General features: G+C 38.7%; 1 protein-coding gene across 1 annotated transcript in view; it reads left to right on the top strand.

The window, feature by feature from the left end:
• Positions 1-22997, top strand: part of REV3L (REV3 like, DNA directed polymerase zeta catalytic subunit) — a 114256-nt gene that overhangs the window by 27967 nt on the left and 63292 nt on the right. Inside the window, exons 2-5 of the mRNA XM_071548917.1 lie at positions 14132-14321; positions 17317-17391; positions 18822-18982; positions 22459-22555. Coding sequence (XP_071405018.1) covers positions 14132-14321; positions 17317-17391; positions 18822-18982; positions 22459-22555 — 523 coding nt within the window. The remainder of the gene's footprint in view (positions 1-14131; positions 14322-17316; positions 17392-18821; positions 18983-22458; positions 22556-22997) is intronic.

Raw genomic sequence — 22997 nt, 5'->3', positions numbered from 1 at the left:
TTTCTGGCCAGTGCAGCTCTGGGCTTAGTTGAGAGGACTTTATACACTTTAGTGGCAAACTGTCAAGCACTCAGCATTGTATTTCTTATAAAGCTTCATGGCATAGGATCACGATAATTCTCTTGGCAATGTAAGTGGCACTTGATGTTTCTGATTTAACATTGCTGTGGCTTTGATTATTTAAGCAGAATGTGCTCCTAGGAAGACTTTAAGGACATGATACCCATTGACTTACTTAAGAAAGGCAGCAAAGAGTATGATTTAATTTAAAGAAGTATCAGAAAGATGTGATTCTCTATGGACTTATGTTTTGTTTGTGCTTTTCTGTTTTGTGTTATGTGTTGGTGTAAAATAGCTTGGATGGTAATAGGAAAAAAACCTAATTTAATATTGTCTGGTAACTAGAACACAGAGGTGAAAGCAAGACAACTTTTAGAACATGGTGGAAAATATTGGAAGTTTGTTAGAAAACGCATCTGGTGGTAACAGCTTGAAATTTCCCCCAGCACTTCCATATATCAATGCATATAACATGCCTGTGAAACATAGTTCTAAATTTACATGGCAGTGAGTCACTTTTCTGCTTTCTAGTTGTTTCTAGAAGTAGCTGTTTGTGCCTGAAACACTGGAGAGGTCTATAAAACTGCTGTCTTAAGGTAGGATTGAATTACCTGTTGAAAGGGTCCAATCTGCCACTAGTCCTCTTTGACTTAGAAGCAGCATAATGCTTAACCTCATGCTCAAAAGAATAGGCCTCTGGACCAAGAAAAAAGGTCCATCTTACTGCTGGTAGATCTGTATAATATGTTGCTTGGTAGAGGTGATTGTGCTGTTGCTACTATTTTTAGTGGTTCTTTCTCAATACTTACCCCTTTCCTTATAGGTCAGCCTTTAGTTGTAGGAGTCCATAGGCTCCTTTCACTGTTCAAGTCATGTAAGCATGTTCTGACAATCAGACACATGAAAATACATTACTTTTTTTTCTTCCCCCTTCAGGGAACAGCAGTACAGAAACATCTTTATGGGGTGAGTGGTAGCACAAAGTATGTGATAGAAATTTTGGATTGAGGTACACTTAGTGAAATGAGTCAAGATGGTGAACTGCAAATAAAGAGCCTCACACAACTAGACAGCATATATGGGCCCTAAAAGTGCAGGCAGGTAACTGGACAGATCATGCTGTTATAAAATGGTATGATAACTGCATGGCGAGTAATTATCAATTAATTTTTGTCATATCAATATCCATTGTCTTGTGTCTATTTGTATTTGCAAAGATTCTACTTTTGCTGAAATTGACTTGGGACTAGGGAAGTTTTAAAAATTACTTTGCATTACCTCCATTTGAAGTTAGACAGTCGTTTATTAGATGTGTTTCCATTAGAAAAAGGAAACTTATATTCATACATGTTTATAGTGTACACTGGGGGCTTGTCTGCATAATTTTTATAAGCAATGAGCTGCAAATTAGACTTCTAAGCCTTTTTTTGAACTAGAATAAAGGTACTTTAGAAAATAGCCTGTTTTGTAATACACATCCCTAGAGCTATATATCTTCCAGTTGAGTGCAGATGTTCATTATTAGTTGGTTAACCTCAAACTTCTCTGGAGCCAAAATGTAAATCTGGTCACATGGCAGGCCACGGTGTTGATTTCTATCAGTACTTCTTAAAAGGTTTCTTAAAAATAGTCTTACTTTTTTTTTTATGTTTAAATACATTTTCATTCTTTTGCATTCCTAGCTGCAGATTGTGGTTAGTGTGTCTTGAATCCTGTATTGGGTGTATTATAATTAGATTGCTTTTGTTCCACTTTTTTAGAGTGATTTGATAAATTTAATTCCGACACAGTGACTTTATGCTGATCCAATTTCTTGTCCTGCTTTTTTGTGAACATTTGTTTTCATTATATGGATCTATATTTATAAGGGATGTTACCAAAACTGAAACTCAAATCATCTTATGTGGTTTACAAGTGATAAGAAAATCTTGAAAATTTAGAGTAAATCCTTTTCTGTTTTATTGGTCTTTGGAAGTTACTTAGTTTGTCAGTCCAGTTTGCAAAAACTGTTGTAAAATACTGGCTGGCCAGCTTGCTTTAAAAGGAAGAAAAATCTAGACATGTTGTTTGCTCAAGTATGTTACAGCAGTTAGTTAACTAGTTTTTGCAGGAAACACTGGTTTTTATGCCCCTTTAGTAAAATCGTGGAAGGGCACAGCATAAAAGCTGTGTGGGAGTACCAGCCATTCCTTCCCCCTGGTAAGAATGTGGCAGTACAGGATTGTTTTTCTTTGTTTTTAAAGTAGGTAACAAGTTCCAGTTGTGAATGCTGCTTATGCTGTCTGTTGGCTGAGGTTGATGCTGAGTGAGGCAAGAGCTGTGCACAACTGTCCTGTGCAGCTTTGTGTCCGTGTGTGCTGGCACGGTCAAATGGTGCAGTGATGGTGAACTTGGTGAGCTGATGCATGCTCAGAGTAACCTTTTTCCAGTGTTCCTGTTCAGTTTCCAGTGCAAATGTCCAGAGTCTTGGAGAGCAGGAGAAAGGCCAGTAGAGCTAGACAGCTTAGTTTTTGTCTGATTTGTCTCTGCTATACAACCAAATTGCTTTTTCTAAAAAATGGTCTTTCTGTGTCATATTTTCTCTTTGTATGAATGCCTGGAGGATAATTTTATATTGATACAGAGCACAAAGTTGATTTTGGGGCTGTATTTTTTGCTTTCCTTAAGCTATATTTTGCTGGTTTTCCTTTTTCTTGACTTTCCTGGAGAAATAGAAGGGCAAAGATTAAGAACTGAGGAAGTTACATAGCAGGTGTAATACTTTAGATTTGTACAACTGTGTGTTAGTTAATTTCTTCCTAAGTATTGTTAAGGTTAAAAATGGGTGGGGCAAGTGAAGTAGTTTGCAAACTTTGAAGTGTTTTCATAGAAAATTTAGAATCATTTAGGTTGGAAGAGACCTCCGAGGTCATCAAGTCCCCTACTTTGATTACCAGATCATGGCACTTAGTGCCACGGCCAATCTCAGTTTAAAAACCTCCAGGGTCAGAGATTCCACCACCTCCCTGGTCAGGCCATTCCAATGCCTGACTACTCTCTCTGGAAAGAACTTCTTCCTGATATCCAATCTAAACCTCCCCTGGCAGAGCTTAAGCCCATGCCCTCTTGTCCTACTGTTGGTTGCCTGAGAGAAGAGACCAACCCCCACCTGGCTACAACATCCTTTCCATTCAATTCACTGTAATATGAAAACTCAGAAAATCTGAATGAACAGCTTGCAATATGCTTGGCTTAAATGATGTTTTAATAAATATTTTTTTATATTTTTATATTTTTTCAACTTAAAATATTGTAAATTAAAACATACTTATATTTCAGCAGTAGTTCATAGGTAATATTTAAATAAATATGCCATTTAACTTTGGAAAAAACACCCATAAGCAAATCTTTTACCTTCAACTCGAATACATCCATATACCTTTATAACGTAGCTTCTGGTGCGCTGGTATGAGAAATAACTCTTTAGCAATTCAGATGTAGCATTTGTAACCAACTGCACTCATAATTTCACCTTGGAATACACCTGCTGAAATTGATGTGTGCAGGTGCTGAACGTGCAGTACTGTCATAAAACTGGTTTTGGATAAAACATCGTAAGGAATGTAGTACGTTATTCATTTGAGCCACAAGGTGACTGGTGCAGTTGTTCTTTCAGAGCTGAGATGGTATGAGAAAGTTCATGTTCACTGTAAAGAACAGCACACAGCAGTAGCTGAACCAAATGGGACTTTTTGTCCTGGCCTTATCTTGACTGAGAAGATTAAGTAGTGTCATAGATGTCAGTTGTGCTCAGGTCAAATTGCAGTTAAGTTATGTTTGGTAGATGCTTGTTCTTATAACTGGTATGTAAGAGCTGATGTTACTCTTACACTAGCAAAGTATTTGTGTCATGATACCATTTGTGGTTACTTACCTCTGAATGTACTGGTAATATACTGCAGTTTCCTGTAGGAATTTTGTGACTTATCAGCAACCTTGAGCTTCAATAAATTGATGCTTTCAGCCTGAACACATTTACCTTTTACCTATCTCAAAGTTTTGCATTATTCAGTGTCTCGGTGTTAATTGGCTTGCTTCTTTATATTGTTAATCAAAGTGTAGTGAATCATTGCAGTCTTAACCTGAAATACAAACTACACTTAAGCAACAAAAAGGAAAGATATTGAGGTGCTGGAGCAGGTCCAGAGAAGAGCAAAAGGCTGGTGAAGGGACTGGAGCATAAGCCCTATGGGGAGAGGCTGAGGGAGCTGGGGTTGTTTAGCCTGGAGAAGAGGAGGCTCAGAGGTGACCTCATCACTGTCCAGAACTACCTGAAGGGAAGTTCTAGCCAGGTGGGGGTTGGTCTCTTCTCCCAGGCAGTCAGCAATAGGACAAGGGGGCACGGGCTCAAGCTCTGCCAGGGGAAATTGAAGTTGGAAATCAGAAAAAAATTCTTTGCAGAGAGAGTAATCAGACATTGGAATGGGCTGCCCAGAGAGGTGGTGGAGTCATCATTCCTGGAGGTTTTTAAACTGAGATTGGACGTGGCACTGAGTGCCATGATCTGGTAAAGGGACTGGAGTTGGACCAAGGGTTGAACTTGATGATCTCGGAGGTCTCTTCCAACCCAATTGATTCTATGATTCTATGAAAAGAGAAAAACAGCCTTATAGAGCCTTAGAAATACCAACAAAAATTTTGACAGAAACCTTCAGCCTGGGACAAGGCGCAGATGACTTTGGGTCTTGATCTAGATCAGCAAGGTTGGTAAAGTGGCATCTATTGGTCAACTGTTTTTCACCTTCAGAGAACCATGGAATGGTTTAGCTTGGAAAGGACCTTTAAAGGTAATCTAGTCCAACCCTTTTGCAATGAGCAGGGACATCTTCAACCTTCAGAGTTGCCAAACTTTAACTAGTTCCCCTCCCCTCTCATCTTTTCCTCATCTGCTGTAGGAGTTCTGCAGTCCCTGTTTATCAGTGTCACATATGAATTCTTTGTTAAAAGAACATCAGGGTTGCAGCCACTAAAAAGTGAAGACATGCCAGAAATATTTTCCCTTGTGCGAAGGCATTAGAATGATTTTCAGTAATGTCATAAAATACTATCTTTTTGTCATTTTTTCTAACAATTATCAGATGTTACTTAATGAATTTTTAACCAATTACTTGGTGAGTAGGTGCAATCTTTTTTATCATCCACAGCTGAAAACTTAATCCAAATGAAATATTCAGTTGGAGGGGATTTTTTATTGTAATGTTGATGTATTCATAATTTTTTGGTGATGTTATTTGCAAGTCAGAGCTGTGGTAATGATAGTATCTTGTACATGAGGAACTGAGATTACAGAAGGAAAATATTAGATCTTAATTTTTTTAAACTTTTGTAGGATTTCCACCTGAAAGTATTATGGTTTAAATTTTTATAATGTTACAGTGCCTAATGACTTAACGGAGCAGAGAATTACTTTGCCATCTTCTGAACCATTTTAGCTGTCTCAGTGTAATAAAGGCTCCCTCTGCCTTTTTAACATGACTTACTCAGCATCACAGTAAATATTCCAAGAGAAAGGTGGAAATGCTCTCTCTTTACTAGAACGATGTCTGCCTCCATGATGAACGTTTCTGTATGCATTGGTGCCTGCTTCATTGGCATAAATTTCTAATTGCTGTGACAATGCATTATGCAAGTAAATCATTCAGCATGTAGTTCTGAGTTATTGCAGATTCCAGGTCTTTCCTCTGTGTCAGGTGAAGCTTTTTTTTGAGTCCCACTATCAGTTGCACAAATACACTTTAATAGTATATAGGAGGAGCCAAAGGTTTAACCAGTTGCACTTTGTTCTGGCACTTACTTAAGATTTCTCTGAGTAAATTGGCCCTTTTCTCCCCCCACACCCACACCCCCCACTCTGCATTTCTTCATATCTCTGTTTATCTTTTTGTTTCCCCTCTCCGTGCATGGTTTGTGGCAGTCCCGTGGTGTAAGGGAGCGCACTCTGGACTCTGAATCCCAAGGACCTGAGTTCCAGTCTCAGTGGGACCGTCCCCTGGCAGTTCAATGCCTCCCTGCCATCCCATCCCGTCACATCTCGGATGCTCAGCAGGATCAGCCCCGGTTAGTACCGGGTGGTGTGACAGTCCCGAGGACTTCCCTGTCACTGTCCAAGCTCGCTCGGCCGTGGCAGATGGACCTCAGGACTTAAACGGTGGGGCCAGTTCTGTGCACGCTGTGCCTCACCTAAAAAATCCACTGTGCAGGCTGGAAGGGCACACCCACGTGGGGAGAGCCCTGCCCAAATCTGTGTTTGGGAAGTTTAGCCATACATACATACATACCCATGCATGGTTTCTCAATTTTTAGGGTGGGTTTTTGTTGTTGTTGTGTTTAGGGTTGTTTGGATTTTTTTCCTTTCTGTGCTTGTTGTATACCAGCAGTAGGGCTAGTGAGACCCTAGGCAGGGGGAATCTTTGTATTTTAGTGCAGCTGTTTGGCCCTTGGTGCACACTTTATTAATGCTGTTAGACAAAACCACAGAAGAAATCTTCATTATTGCTCAAATTTTGTTTTTATTTTTAAAGAAAAACTTGTTGTGTGTCAGTCATGAAGGACATAGAGTCAAGCTGCACTATGGGAGGTTTAGGTTGGACATTGGGAGGAATTCCTGTACAGAAAGGATGATTAGATGTTGGAATGGATGGCCGTGGGAGGTGGTAGAGTCACCATCACTGGGAGGTGTTTAAGGAAAGGCCGGACATGGCACTCAGTGCCATGGTCTAGTTGACAAGATGGTGTTTGGTCATAGGTTGGACTCAGTGATGTTAGAGGTCTTTCCCAACATAACTGATTCTGTGATACTGCCTATAGATCACTACTATCATAGCTTTGGAGGAAGGGATAACTGGTGATAGAGAGTATTCAGATGTGAACAGAGCAATGGAGAGATCAATATTAAGTAGTCCTTCAGAGTGTTTGAGAGATTAGCTTAAAATGTGAAACTAGATTGGTTTTTTTGAGGGAGAGCTTTTGTTTTCATTGCAGAAAGGTAGTCAGTAATTAGTTATGCTGTACACAGAATTTCAACAATTTAAAATTTATTAGCCAGTGACATGACCTTGTAAAATAGGAGTATCTGGACTGGGTGACATTGCATCTGCAACAGATATTTCTGAGAAAGACTTCAAAACATTTCTTAAAGAATGCAGACATAGCTGTAGGTACATTGCTTTGGCAAGTGGAGCATCCAGTCTGCACAGTCTTTACAGCCACTCTGAAGGTTATTGAGTAAATAAATACAAGGCAACCACATGAAATAATCTGTACAAGGCAAGAACTCTTTCAATACATGCTTTCTGTAAAGTGCTCAGATGTTTAAAGGTTTTACTGTAGCATTGAGACAGAAAAAGATTTTGTAGTTCTAACCATGTGATGAAGTAGAAAAGTATGTGTGTTATCAGTTAATGACTGTAACAAGCCTAAGATAATGCTACGAAGACTGGGCATTCTTTGCAGAAAGAAAGGCTAGAGCAGGCAAATAGCCATAAAACCCTTCAAGTGCTGCCAAAAGACTCTAGACTTTACAGCAGATGAAAAGAGGGGGATGGATGCCTATTTGAAGACAAGAAAATAAAGTAGTATGTTGCAAAAGAAACCAAAATAGGAAGTATGATAATAGTATTGCAAAATGTGCAGAATAAAATAGTAACACCAGCTGTATTACTGAAAGAGTATTAATTTACATATTTTGAGAATATAAAAGAAGAAGGCATAAAAAAGGTCACATTTGAAGAGTGACAGATGCTGTGCCTGCATTTAGCATCTATATACCTCAGTGGATGCTGAGGTCTTTGTTTACCTGGAGGGGGGGAGAAAAACCCCTGCTTGTTAATACCCACAGCTGAAGGTGTGGCAGAGACCTGAGGCCTGTATTTGCAGGAGAAGGCAAAAAGCTAAAATATAGATTCTTTTGAAATACTGTAAATAAAAGTCTAAAAAGAGCTAATTTAATTTACTTTTATTTTCAAGGACTTTTTTTCTTTTATGACTCTTTACTCTCCCCTGAAGGAAGAGGGGGTAGTAAGATTTTTGTGTGTGATACAAAGCATAGAATTGCTCAGGATTAACAGTTCTCTGAGATGAATCAGGGTTCAGACCACCAGCCCTCGAGAATATCTGTAGGTTGCGTGTGGAGCTGCTCCCTCTGTAGTGGCTCTGTAGAGTTGAGTTTGGGGGATTGGTTCATGGCAAACCAAAGGCTGCTCTTACCAGCTGAAAGTCATTTCTCTTGTGTAGCTGCTTGAAAGGTCCTGTCATGAGAATCTTTAGGCAAAACTTCTAATAAGGATTTGAGGTATGTGCAATCTCAATTGATAGCATCTTTTTTAAAAGCTGCAGTGGATTAGAACATGTTGTTGCTGTATCTGCTTGCTGTAGCTTCTTTTTCTCCCCCACTTGGAAATGTGTTGAACATTCTGCACCTTCGTGCGTGACCTTTTTTGGAAGTCTTGTGAACAGGCATATCTTTCACTATTATGTTTTTAAGTAGGTTTGTTGTAAAGTGTAATAGTGTCTCCCACATTGTTTAATTATATATTAATACAACAAACGGGCAATGTTTATACAATTGTCATTTCATGTAAGCCATGGTAATAGGACTAATTTATGGCAAGCTTGTGGTTAAAGATATTAATGTTGTGTTGAAAGGTTTCATTACCCTGGAGAGGCTGTACGTTGGTTTTTATTATTTATTAAGTTAATACAGGTAGGCTGTAACTTCTAGTCTGAATAAAGGTTTAAATCAGGAACTTAGAGCTGTAACACCCTCTGAAGTCTTCTGGTGAGTTCAGAGATCACAGGGTAGCAGGTAGAAGTCTACTGACACTAAGCCTTGCTTTATTGTGTTACCTTTTCCAAACTTTTGGCAGAGTTTGTAGGCTCTAGAGGTTGACATCCAGCGGATCATTTTTGTTAACCGGTGCCTGCCCGTTTAGACTTGGCAAAGAGCAAAATTCCCACCCACCTGCTTCCTTCCACAACCCACCACTCCAGTCTGGTAATAAAGGGAAATAACACAGGAAAAACAGAAACATCAAAACAATCAGTCAAAATAACAAGGAAATTGCTTACCAACTACCATTGCAGGCAAAACAGACTCTGGGGAAAATTTAATAATTTATTGCCAATTAAAATTGATTCAGGTAGTGAGAAACAAAACAGCACCTCGTTCCTACTGGCTCCCTCCAGGCTCAGCTCTGTGTCTGCACTCCAGACTCCCCAAAGCACATACCCTACCCCTGCTGTGCAGGCTCACATGGGCAATGGCAGGAAGGTTGCAGCCAGTATGTGGTGGTATCTCTCTGCCTCTCTTACTCATCACATCTCTTTCCTCTGGTCTGATGTGGGCTTTCCACGGGCCGTAGTTCCTTTAGGAATATACTTATTGCTGCACTGTGGTGTCCTCCACAGGCTCCAGGGGGATGTCTGCTCCGATGTGGGCTCTTCCTTGAGCTGCAGGGGACATCTGCTATTCCATGGAGATGTTCCTCCTCTGCTTTTCTCTTACTTTGCTGTTCCCTTTTGTAAACACGTTTTCCCAGAAGTGTGTTGGATCTGGCTGTGCCCCGTACAGAGCAGCCTCTGGCCCCTTCCCACAGCAGTAATGTATATGGTAACTGTCTTCCAGAAGAATAGCAGACTGGCTTTCTTAATCTCTCTCTCATGGCTTTCAAGTATGCAAGAGGCTGTATTTTAGTACTACAGTAATATTTATGCCACTTGCTTTTGTAAGTATGCATTTTGGGGGAGGGCTCCCTTTCTATTCTGTATGAAAAAATTGGATTTATATTATTTTTGGAGTATTGATTCATTATTATTGTTATTATGGCTGCTCTTGTGCATTGACGTTCAGTTTGTCATGTCTACTTCTCAGAGAAAATAGCCAGTTCACTAGTTGAGTATCTCATAATATCTCAGGGTTTTGTGTGTTGCATTTTTACTGCGTTACAGCAGCAATTTTTGTGTTCCTTCATTTACCACTTCATTCAGTGCCTTACAAAGACTCATGATTAAGCCTCAGCTTTGCTTCCAGTTTTCTGTATGTTGACTTTGCAATCCCCTTGAATCATTCTGGGATGCTGATCTGTGACCTGCAGATGAATCGTGCAGTGCAGGTCTCATTCTTTCAGGGAGCGTAGGCCAGAGAAATTGCTAGTCAGCAGCCTTGTCCTGGCTGCTGGCCCATGATCACCACTAGCCCTGGCATTTAATGTGCACATTATACTCATTTGTTAATAGAGACATCATGTGTACCATTTTTGTACAGAACGGTTGTGATGAACCTTTGGGGCCATGATGAGGCCACAGAACAAAACATGTTAGTAGCCCGTCCCATCGGTCACCAAGTGTTGTATCTGGAAATTCTGAGGAGAGCAGTCATGTGCAGGATCTGCTGTCGAGCACCACTTCCACTGGTTCTATAAATGTGAAGAACCTGATGAATAGATATAAAAGTAACATCTGCTGGTCACCGTAGATGGGCTTTGTAGCAGTTGGTGCTGTTCTGCTGGGAATTTGCTTCTCTCTACTTCTGAAAAGAAACAGGAATTTAAGATTAATGTATTTAAAGCATAAAACTCATTAACTCCTGAGCCAAATTTTTAATTTATGTAAATTAGTGTGTCTGTGTGGCCTGAAATCCTGAGTGGGTAGATCTGTTTTCTCTTTGTGGCTCCATTGGAAAGAATCCACTAGAATTTGTAATGGCTCAGTGCAAACCATGGTTGCTGTTACTGGAATCTGCCTTCAAACTCGATACCATGACATTTGGTGCACTTTGAAGCTTTTAATTAAATGATGGAAATAAATTACCGTTCTTAACACTAGCGGGGTACAACTTCTAGTAATGTGAATTGTAAGTAAAATAGCAGTATAACCAAATATCGTGGTAAATAAGTCAGTACTATGTGGGATCAAAGTAAGTAGCTGTGTAAACCCATCTAACTTGACAGCTGCTGGCCTAATAGGAGTCTTACACCAGCAGTAACTTGTTTGCTTTCTTGGCAGAATCAAAAATGAAAAGCACTTCAGTGTGTATGTTCTATAAGATTTCCCTGGAGTTAAGTGGTAATTTGATTCTTTGCTCATTTTAAAACTATATTGTGTTTTTCATGGATATTTTGCACATAAAGGGGAGTGCAGGGAAAGGGAACAGAAGGAAATAAAAGGAAACTTTCTTTGTATATTTTCCTTTTTTTTATTCAACAATAAAATTACATTTTTAGTTCAGCAGGAACTGTTAAATAACCGCTTAACTTGAAAGAAACCTGAATTTAAGTATAGCAGGTTTAGACTGTCTCTGTTCTGTTTATTCTGGTGCTTTGCAATTCTGTGTTCTAGGGGAACATAGATCAACCATAACTCAGAATACTTGGGCATCCATTCAAGTAAAGGTATTTTTTAAAGTATCAAAAAGAGCAGGAATTTGTAGCTGTTAGTGCAGTAAGAAAAGTGTAAGGTGTAGAACTGATTCTGACTGACAAGCTGTAGGTAGAAAAGGCCTGGATTTATAAAATTCATGGGGGGAATAGACCTGCATATTTGCCAAGAATTCTTAGTCTGTAGCTCCAATATCAGATTTAGCTCGGGGTGAGTTGGTTTGTTCACTTGTTTTTAAAAGCTTCAGTGGGCATCCAGACAAATTATATATATGAGTGAGTTTGAATTTCTCCCTGAATGTGATCCTGGGATACATTGAAAAAAACACCATCACCAACCCACTCCCCTTCCAACTCAACAACAAAAATAAAAAACCCCACCAAACTCAAACCCTTCCCAAAAACAAACAAATAAACAAATAGAGAAACTATAGAACTTTAAACAACTATTCATTTTCTGTTAATTATATTTGGATGGGGGAATCCTTTATTTCAAAATCAATCTTAAGTGAAACCAGGAGTAAACACTCCCATTTGTTGGTAACTTGGTACAGAAAATAAATGGTTTGGTACCACTGCACAAATCAATCCTCTTGCAGTTCACATGCTACTAATAAATTATGTTTTCCACCTTAGGAGGGGCAGAAGTCTCCTGGCATATAAAGCTGTTACTGTCCTTTATTTTTGCCATTAAAAAACCCCAGAAACAAACCTCTAATTCATAGTTTCTCTTTCTTTAGTTTCTTCTTAGTGTATTATTATTTGAGAAACATGGTACATAAATAAGGATTTTCTTCTCCTGAGGTATTTTGAAGGCATAGGCAGAATTCTTAGATGACGACCTCAACATTATGAATGCATATATAGATTGTATTTTAACATTGGTGAAGAGACTTGTTGGAGTTGACTTGCAAGAAGAATAAAATTCACCTTGGAAGATGAACTTGTAGTACCATCCTTTGAGCAATTTCTTTCACTTCTAGATATTATTTGAAGAACAATATATCTGATACCCAGTCAAAATTGGGATTTGGAGGCATGCTTTTCACAGGTGTAACCGAATTGCAGGCAGTCCTGAGCCTGAGCCTCTGTTCTTCCTGTACTTTAGTGGACTTAGAGCCCTCTTTGCTGGGTGGCAGCTGGTGCTTGATGTGGGTATAGCTGAGTGTAAATACTTCAGGCAAGGTCCACCTGCTGAGCACTAACCTCAGTTTGAAAGAGAGGACTTCTGTAGTTCTTTTCATTGGTCTTGTGGACCAGTGAAGTTGTGCTTCCTCTTTGTAACATTTATCTCCTGGTTGATAAGCCTGTTTTGCTGTCCTTGTGCAGCGAGTTCGTTCAAACAATGCAAAATGGATTGCGCTGCCTGTCACTGTGGTGGGGGGTTAATGAGCAACATGTGTTTATAGTATTTTTCTGTGAAAGTTTTGCATTGGTCAGTGAGAAGTCATGAATGATCTTTGGGACTGAGGAGGTGGTGAGCAGGATCTCATGTTTGTTTCAGCAGTGAATGCATGGTCTGTTGTATTGGGGTGAGAAGAGAACATGCATTGCAGTCGAGACCAGCCCTCCCCACCCCCTAATAAAAAGTGGTAGGTTTGAGAGATCCCAGTCTGCATCACTGTACTGCCTTGTCCAAATGAGAAGCTCAGGCTGTGGTCTGGCACAAAGGTTTTCATGGTGTGTTCTTTTGTTCTGCTGTTACTGCAAACTCAGGGCAGTCCCATGGTGTAAAGGAGAGCACTCTGGACTCTGAATCCCAAGGACCCGAGTTCCAGTCTCAGTGGGACCGTCCCCTGGCAGTTCAATGCCTCCCTGCCATCCCATCCCGTCACATCTCGGATGCTCAGCAGGGTCAGCCCCGGTTAGTACCGGGTGGTGTGACAGTCCCGAGGACTTCCCTGTCACTGTCCAAGCTCGCTCGGCCGTGGCAGATGGACCTCAGGACTTAAATGGTGGGGCCAGTTCTGCGCACGCTGTGCCTCACCTAAAAAATCCACTGTGCAGGCTGGAAGGGCACACCCATGTGGGGAGAGCCCTGCCCAAGTCTGCGTTCGCCAAGTCTGGCCATACATACATTGCAGACTCATGGAGGCTAATGCTGAGCAGAGATCTGCACTAGACACTTCTCACAGAGGATCCACAGATTCTAAAAGCTGAAAATCACCTGGGTTTTTCCGCATCCTAACTTGCACCTTAATAACTAGAATATTGAATAGCCTCATAGGTGCTCTGGACATTCCTTTTTAATTCTGAGTGGTTTGTGCTCATCCCAGTGAAGAATGGGAAGAACTTTGATAGTGAAAGATTTTTCACAAAGGCTCAGAAACCATTAACCATCCAACACTGACTCAGTGTACAAAATTCTTAGAGAGGTGTTATCACTACAAAGAAAATAATTAGTAGTGAGTTCTATTATTACAGTGTAATCCTGTGTATGTCATGTAACCACCTCTGTTCTGTATTGTTTTTTGTCAATGAATCAAATGTGAGAACTGCTCTACATTGATACCTTTTATTTGAAATATGCCACGTTTGTTTCATAAATATATCCTGTCTGCAGAACCTGAAGCTTACATGAAAAAATACAAACATAACGACTCTTTAAAAGAAGAAAAAGATGTAGTCATTAGAAATAAATGTTTACTTTTTATTTTCAGGTCAGAAGACTTGTCTCCACTTACACGGTATCTTTCCTTACCTCTATGTACCATATGATGGTTTTGGACAGCATCCAGAATACTATCTTCGTCAAGTGGCATTCAGCATTGACAGAGCACTTAACGTGGCTTTAGGCAATCCATCTTCTACTGTTCAACATGTTTTCAAAGTGTCATTAGTATCTGGAATGTAAGTACAACCTGTTAAGATTTTTGGTTAGTTTTGAAATATTTTGTAGCTGTACTGCATAGAAGCACTTACTTTGGACTTGAGTGACTGCAGGGATGCTCCTTTTTCTCCCCCTCCATGTATGTCTTCATACAGGCATGTACAACATTTAATAACTCTTCTACTTTCTTTGACTTTACCTTAGTCAACAGATTTTCCCAAAGAATCCTGCTCTACACAACGTTTTTTCCCTAAATTTATATCCTGGTGTCTATAATTTTTCCAAATCTGTTCTTTTTAGCTTTCTGTCTCTGATGTTACTTTCTAGCCACCATTTCCACCCTTCTGTGCTGTAGGTTCTAGTCCTGAGGACTTCACTGGCACCGTCCAAGCTCGCTCGGCCGTGGCAGATGAACCTCAGGACTGAAACGGTGGGGCCAGTTCTGCGCACGCTGAGCCTCACCTAAAATCCACTGCGCAGGCTGGAAGGGCACACCCACGTGGGGACAGCCCTTCCCAAATCTTCGTTCGCGAAGTTTGGCCATACAGGTTTCCCAAGACCAGGCATGTCTTGCAGGAGACTTGACTCTAAGTCTCCTTTTTATTTTTGTCATCTAAAACAGCCCTCACAGTTCAGGTCATGTTTATCCACCTGATGCTTCCAGCAGCACAGGACATGAAGTGATGGCTCTTAAACATTCATTTATTTCTCAATCAAGCTAATTGTTGTGTTCTATTTGATGTTGCTTCTACTGCTGCTGGAACTATATGCTATTTTTGAATGTTAACATTTTAAGGATTCTCTTAATTAATTTTCATGTATCTTGCATAACCAAGGGTTGAAAAATATGTCAAATCAGAGCAAATAATAGGAATCTGTCCTGGAGGAACACAAGTGTCTATACATGTGTGCAGTTTTTCATCTTCAAAACAATGTAAATGCTAATTTTCAGTACTGTGCAGCACTGTCTCTTTAGTTTTTTCATGCACTTTTGAAATACTTCTAATTGTTCAGAATCAGAAGATAGTATTTCTGTTCCCAGCCAGTTTCAGTGGCTTCTAGATGCTACTAGTAAAGTGCCTGGAATAATTTGTTTTTATTTTCAATCAGAAGTTTCTGATACTTTTACAGTAAAAGGAGGGTAACCCACCACATTTCTTAATTTTACTCTTTCTGTGGGAACTATGTAAATTGTAGTATAGCTGTTCATCTCAAAAGTGAAAGCTGGGCAGAGTAAACCATTGAATATAATCTTAATGCAGTGAGAAAAGAACAGGTAGAAATTAGGAGAACCTGCCTCTTCTTCACCTCTCTTGCCTTAGAGCTTCAAAACAGTCATTAAAAGTCAGATGTTCATTGCCTCAGAGCAGCATAATAAGAATGATGTTTTAAGTATTTTGTTTGCTTGTGTTAAGGTTTTCTATGAGGTGCTTGCTAATGGGAAGCACCTAATTGAAATACATTTTCATCTTTACCTGGGTAGACAGACATGTTTGTGTAGTCACACAAACCTGTTCTCACCTGAGTCAGATTGTGCTTACAGATATAATGTCTCTGTGATAAGAAGCCTATTTGCAGACTGTCTTATCCCTTCTCCTCTGCATTAGCAGGAAAGTTGTTATGTATTAAAAGTGTTTGTTAAACCTCTGTAAGTTGAATGTAAAATTTCTGTTGCAATAATTTCCAAACATAGCAGAGGTCTAAGAATAAAAAAAAGGCGAAATGTGCTGCCCATGTCTATTGTGAAGTTCAATGAGGGGTTCATAGCTAACACTTGCAAGCATTGGAAATTTCATTCTCCTTGGTGCCATGTCAGTGTGAGGATGAGCCATTATAGCTTAATGTATATAACCTGTCATTAGGTTTATGCTATCTCTGTAAGAGTCAATCATTATAAAAGATTTCATCTCCTTTTCATCTTAGCACCTTTAAATTTGTTGTTTCAGTGTAGCTCAGTTTTACCATCAGAAACATTTTTGTTACAGTTCAGTCCACCTCCCAGCCATGCTAAATGCTTGCATGTTTAACCATAGTAAAAGTAGCAGTAGTTGTACAGTTCTGCTGAGTTTGTAATTTATTAAGGACTGAAATCCTTCTACTACTGAATTTGACTGACCAGGTAAACATCCTCTTGTCATTTAAAAAAAAATAGTATTTTTGATGAAGACATTTTATTTTGCTCTGCAGAGGCAACATGCAAATTTTATGCTTTTCTGAATATCGGTTGATTTGGTGGTGAATACCGCAAACTGTAGACTTCTTGTGTTCACCCAACGTGTTGAGTTATGGCCTGTTTACAAGTTATTTACTGTTTTACAAGCCTGTTAGATTAGAATTCTAGGTCCTGAGAAGTCAGTAATTCAGTCAAGTTACACCAAAATTAACGTTGCCTGTTCAACCTCAGTTTAGTCTTGACATATTCATTGTGCTATGTATTCTTTAATTGCATTCTCAAATCCTATTTTCTTCAGGATTCATGCCTCATTGAGTGCACAAGGTGATTAGTAATCACTGAAAATGGGCAGCTATTTCTCCTTTTAAGCTATTCAAATTGTTCAGTTATTTATGTTATACAGCTGGTATTTACTCATTTACACCTGATCTGCAGAATTAATCTCCTTAAAGACTTTGTTGCAACATTTGTCAGAACGAGTGAATGCCGTTTTTGGAATAGTCCAGTTTATTAGAAGTGCAGTTGTGATGGTGGGCCATCAGTATGTTTTCCTGTGGGGAAAGTTAGAAACTATGTTAAGCCATAAATGCCTTCTAATTTTTTATGTTTCTATAAAATACTTTGATATGCATAGGCCCTGCTCCTTCCTACTCTTTTTAGAAATTCCTTATATAGAATAATAGTGTTCCCTTTGGCCTGACATGTGGAAATTTTCATTCTCCTGGATATGTGGTTTATCTTCTGAGGTTTTTTCCCTGGAATTTAATACTCTTTGTAGTAAAATGTGTTTGAATAAATGTCATGGCATAACTGGATAGCTTCTTGCTTTTGTTTCTCTCCAGGCCTTTTTATGGTTACCATGAGAAGGAGAGACAGTTTATGAAGATTTATCTTTATAATCCTGCAATGGTAAAAAGGTAAGATGTGTAGATACAAAGTTGAGTCTGATTTCTTTGTATCTTGAATTAAAAAGTCGGTTTTGAAGAAGGATTCACCAATAGCTTAAAAAAATAGTAGTTGCAAAATTATTGTCCCAGGATTTTCAAAACACTTTAAAAATTGCCAATTTTAAACACATCAGTAAACACTTTTTAAAGCAGTAGCTTGTTAAGGAAGCAAGACCAAAACATACTTGCCTTTAGCTGTCTTGTGTTAACTGTAATTCTTGAACACTTGAACAGATTTGCATCGGTTACATTTTCTGCAACTCTTTGGAAAACAATGTAGCCATTTTTTATATATTATAAAGTAAATTTTGGTAGGTTTTAAAAGTTTTTTTAATTCCAACAGCAATTACTAACTTTAAGATACATTTGGAAAACTGAATAGCTTTTGTTAGACAGGTTTTTTGTTTCTCAATAGAGAAATATTCTGTTAAGTAAAAGTACCATTGATCTCAATCTTACTGTCACAGTAGTTGCAATAAATTCAGGAATAAATAAGGAAGAATAATTTCTCAAGCATAAACTGAAACCCCCTGAGTGTGTGCTATTACCTACTGTAACTTTTTTTAAAAGGTCTAATACATGATCATAAAATTGGATTGTCTGATTTTTCTTCTAGACTAGTTAAATTTTGCATGATTTAAAATTTCTGTCTTAATGTAGTCTGTATGCCTATCTGATGTGACGGTTGTTTTGAAATTTGGAGCCTCTCATGTTTGAATTGCTCCTATCCAAATAAGAACTGACACTTCACTTAAATTATTCCTTGGCTTTTTTCTGTATAAAACCTTGATTTTAATCACAATTTGTTGCATTTAGAAATGCTTAGTCCTTTTCTTTGATTTATAGATGTGTACTGTTAATGTGAGATTAATTTATTGCACCAATTTATGACTATTCAAATACCTGCAGCTATTTTTAGTTTGCACCTGTTTAAAGGAGAGGATTTGTTGCTTCTGGGGAGTAGTTAAAATACAGCTTCTGAGTATACAGTGTGTAGCTTTAAAACCACGCAAGACATCATCATATGTACGGCAAGGAGAACTAGAGAGACTTTCAAAGTTATTACTGCTGTGTAGGCATCCAGCTGCCACAGTTATTTTGTAGAAAGATTTCCATGGCCTGTAGTGGCTTTGGATCAGTTGCAGGAATAGTATACTGTGGGATGTTTTCATCAGAGAGTTTCATGCTTTTTAAGATGAAGAATTCAAGGCTGCTTTGTTACTAACACCCAAATATGGTATCATTATTAGCAGAGATCATTTTTGTGCATCTGTTAGTGTGAAAAGACAGTTCTTAAATTTCGCCTAAGTTGTAACTTAAAAAGTCTTTCGATAAAATTGATTATTAATATTGTTGTGTTGGAATAATTTTTTTATGTCCTAATTTGTCTTTAACTTTAGAGTTTGTGAGCTTCTGCAAGGTGGAGCCATAATGAACAAATCTTACCAGCCTCATGAAGCCCATATTCCCTACCTCCTCCAGCTCTTTATAGACTACAACTTATATGGAATGAATTTAATAAACCTGGCTGCTGTCAAATTCAGAAAGGCAAGGAGAAAAAGTAAGGTGTTTCTTTCTTAAGACCAAATAATTGTTTTGAAGGCTAAAAACTACCATTTTGGAAAAAATGTCGCTGTCAGACTTTTGCTGTAGTTTGGCTGAATGTGTATTATGTTGTTTCCCAAAAGTTTGCTTTCTGTGTCAAAATAAAGTCCATGTTTAGCTTTTTTCCTTTTTGTGCATACATATGGGATTGAGGAAGAATCAGCTTCCTGAAATGAGAAGAAACACGTGTGCTGTCAGTAGTGCAGCTGTGACCATTTTCACAAGATGACCACACCTCTTTTCATGTTAGAAGCTTAAAAAGTGTTGATATTTAGTTGAAGAATTGATGTGAAATATAGCATACTAATACTGTTGCCTAACTTTTTATGTTTGTTTCTGATCCTTGTATAGGTTCAAATTCATTTTTTTGCTTCAGTAGTGTCTTGGCAAAATTATGACTAATCATTACACTCTTATGACAAACTACATTTTTAATCAAAATGCTTGTGTTTGTGCTAAGGTCATTTGCTCTAAGGTGAAATCTGAAGTATTAATGTCTAAGCAAAGGAACTACTTAAAAAAATTAGTTTGGCATGTTGAATGTACACACTGACATAAAAACTAAGTTTGGTGAGAACACCCATAATGTTATCTAAATGCCTTATTGTAAAGGAGAGATAACAGTAAGAAAACCGTGATGTCTTTGATGCTTAACATTTAGTAAAACAAATATTGTTCAAATCATAACTGTTCCTGCAGCTGAAGCAAAAGATGAAAAGAATGTCAAAGTCTTCCTGTAAAAACACCAAGCAATAATGGTGCTGACTTGAGTTTTGTCTCATTATTTTTATGCGTGTACAGTCAGACAGCACTAGACTAATCCATGGAGTTTTATAACTAATTCTCATTTAAAGGAAAATGCTCTTTTCATGCTCAGTGACAGGGCACACCCTTTGCTGGTTTCAGAACTGTAGGGAGACAAAAGCTTACTCATGGACAGAACATCTTCAGGATTTTCAGTCATGAGGAAGGACAGTCAGGTATCTTTAGTCTTCCAGGTGTCCAAAGCAGCCTACTGGAAGCATTCTATGTGATTGTATCAAATCGTTGTTTCCATTCTTTCTCTATAGCTCCTTTTCCTCTCTTTCAGTTGATAGATTGAAGACATAGTTATCTATATTCTCCTTCGTCATTACATTAAGGATGAGAGACCTAAATTTTGAATAGGAACAAGAGGGTGAACCAGGAGCATGGGCTGAGACCAGTGGACTTTAACTGTTCTTAAAAGGAAGAATCCAATGGGATAAAAGGAAGAAAATGACAGACAACCTTGTCTGGCTTGATCAGATACTGGCCTCAGTTCTCCTAGCAAGATTCACATTGCTCTGCATGGCTCTACATCACACATGCATAAGTAGCCTGCCTCAGTCTGGTGGAGTCCCCAGGCACAGCAGCCAAGTGACAGATGGTTTGTCCCTGGTACAGCCTTACAGGGGCTCAGCTGTCAAGAGACCTGGCCTTATCCAGCAGCCCTTTCTAAGCTCTGACCGGTTGGAGCAGTGTAGAAGGCACAGCCTCTGCTTGCGACTGACACGCCTACCTGCCTGTTCCACAGCGTCCATGTCTTGGGAGTGTGCATTTATTTCAGTCAAGTAGAGTTGTGTCATGCAAGCCAGGCCAAACATGGTTTCTTAGACAGCATGAAAAGCCTTTGCCTAAATCTGTTCAGCAAACACTTACTTCCCTTGCCGATGATGATATAAAAATTGGTCTGGCCGGTAATAGACAATTCAGTAATAGTTGTGTTTGTAATTGTAAGTAGCCTCAGGAGCATGCTTCCAGTGTTATTTTTCTCACTGAGATAAGTAGAGTGTTTTGAAGGCTGACAGAGGCCAGCAGGCAAATTCATTAGCAGGAATATTCTACCTTCATCATCCAGAAGATGCAGGAGTTCATTTTCTCGAGTCCTTGTCTTTATGGACTGTACTGAAGGCTGCAAGTTCATTCATGCACCACATGCCACTATAATTATTGCAGAACTTCTGTTTTCAGTAGTTGAATCTTCTTCTGTAATATGACTGTGAAAGACCTTGATGTGTCATTGCTGTGGTCTTGAAAGATCTTTATATCAAGAAATAATACTCCTTAAAGAAACAGAGATACAGGAATTTGAGACTTCATTTTTAGAAGTATATTAAAATAGGTTCCTGGGGAATCAAAAAGGGAGTAGTTCCTATGAAAGCTCAAGTGTGTCTCTTCACCACACTTGGGTGCCACATCTCCCATGTGTGCCTGGTGTCTGTACCATGCCACTGTACTTAGAAGTCTGATGTAGAGGCAGGGTTTGCCAGAACTGGTCTGGAACATAATTAAGCCTGGTTGCTTCTGTTTGTAGCTTCTAAGGTTCTTTTGGTATGATGTTTGCCAGTAGCTTCTGTAGGAACTGTGGTATTCAGGGCTTTTTGCTACATAACATATCCCTATTCCTGCTATTCCATGTAGTGGAATTCTGATTGGCCAAACTAGTGTGAAATTTATGAAATAAAAATACATGTTCTAATAAATACTTACTGAAGACCTCTGACAATTGAGTTGTTTAATTAGTTTATCTTTAACAAATGCAAAAGTGTTTGCTATGAATGAAAAGTCTAGCTGATAGTCTGTGACAGTAACATAGCTGAGAAAATTCAAGGTCCAATCTGGTCTTTCAGACACAAATGGGAGAGTGAATAATTGTCAGTCTGCTCCCATTCCACCTCCCTCCAGCTCCATTCCTGGGCTTTTTTCTTTCTTGTGCCATATCCTTTGTATATTGTCTTTCCTTCCTCTGAAGACGGAAATTTCAGGTGGAGACCCCAAGGGAGGTAGTAAATCTTCAGAGGGGACTTCTCCAGCATGACTTTGGAGTACACTTCTTACACAGAGACCTCTGAGCAAACTTAGGTGGTATTTTGTTTATTTGTAGATCAGACATCTGCCTTCACTGCAGATTTCCACTTACTGCTACAGCCACTACATCTGGAATACACTGTATATGCCCTTTAAGCTCACAAATAAAAAAGAGAAAAAGGTGAAGTAGAATTCAGTGTTTTCTTTGACTTCTGATTTCCACTGGGATTTGATCTGTGGACCCAGCACTTGGGAATTCTGAAGTTTACATCGGACTCTGTATGATTTATTTTGAAATGTACACAAATAGGAAAAGATTGTGTTTAGGTTAAGATAGGACTAGAACACAACAAATTTAATTCTAATAATGTCAGTGTGTTGGGAATATATTTTTCTATTTATGTGTATGTACATATTAGAAAGAAAATTAGATCATTTATATGGTAACATCGTTAATTTGTGAAGATGATAGCATGCAGTGCTGCTATTCTTCAGGAGTATCCAGACTGGTAATATTAAATAATAAATGCAGTTATATAATGATTCTGTGCAAAAATATTGCCACATAAATGAATTAATTTCTCATTCTACTTTTTTCCCTAGGTGATACATCGAGTGTAAGTAAACATCATAGAATTTATTTACCAGAACATTCAAGCAACGTATCTTTCACGGAATGGGAAGAAGATGAAATACCAAGGTCAGCATGCCAATTTTTTTTTTGAAGTGTGCTGTATTTTGTTATATGCATCAACTTGTATGTAATACAGGATTCTGGTCTCTTTTAAAGGACAGTTATATATTCTGTATGTTCAAAAAAGGTGCTAATGTGACACAAATTACCATTACTTAGTTTCTTTGTATAGTTTTGGTCATCTGACACTTTCTAGTATATGGTTGTAAAAATCCAACCAGGACATAACAACAGGACTATATGTGGCAAATTTAACCTTTCGGTTTCAAAAGACATGTTTCTAGCTAATGACTTCTGATGCAATGCTAAGCAAGATTAGTAATTATAGAGAATACCTACACGTCAACTCACAGGTTCTGTTTTTGTAATCACCCTTAACTAACATGAGCTCACTGGTGAGGCCACACCTCAAATCCTGTATTTGGTTCTGGGCTCCAACTACAAGAAA

Source organism: Pithys albifrons, chromosome 2 (assembly GCF_047495875.1).
Source record: "Pithys albifrons albifrons isolate INPA30051 chromosome 2, PitAlb_v1, whole genome shotgun sequence".
Taxonomy (NCBI): Eukaryota; Metazoa; Chordata; class Aves; order Passeriformes; family Thamnophilidae; genus Pithys; species Pithys albifrons.
Note: the sequence above shows the minus strand (reverse complement) of the source record. Positions and strands in the feature narration are given on the sequence as shown.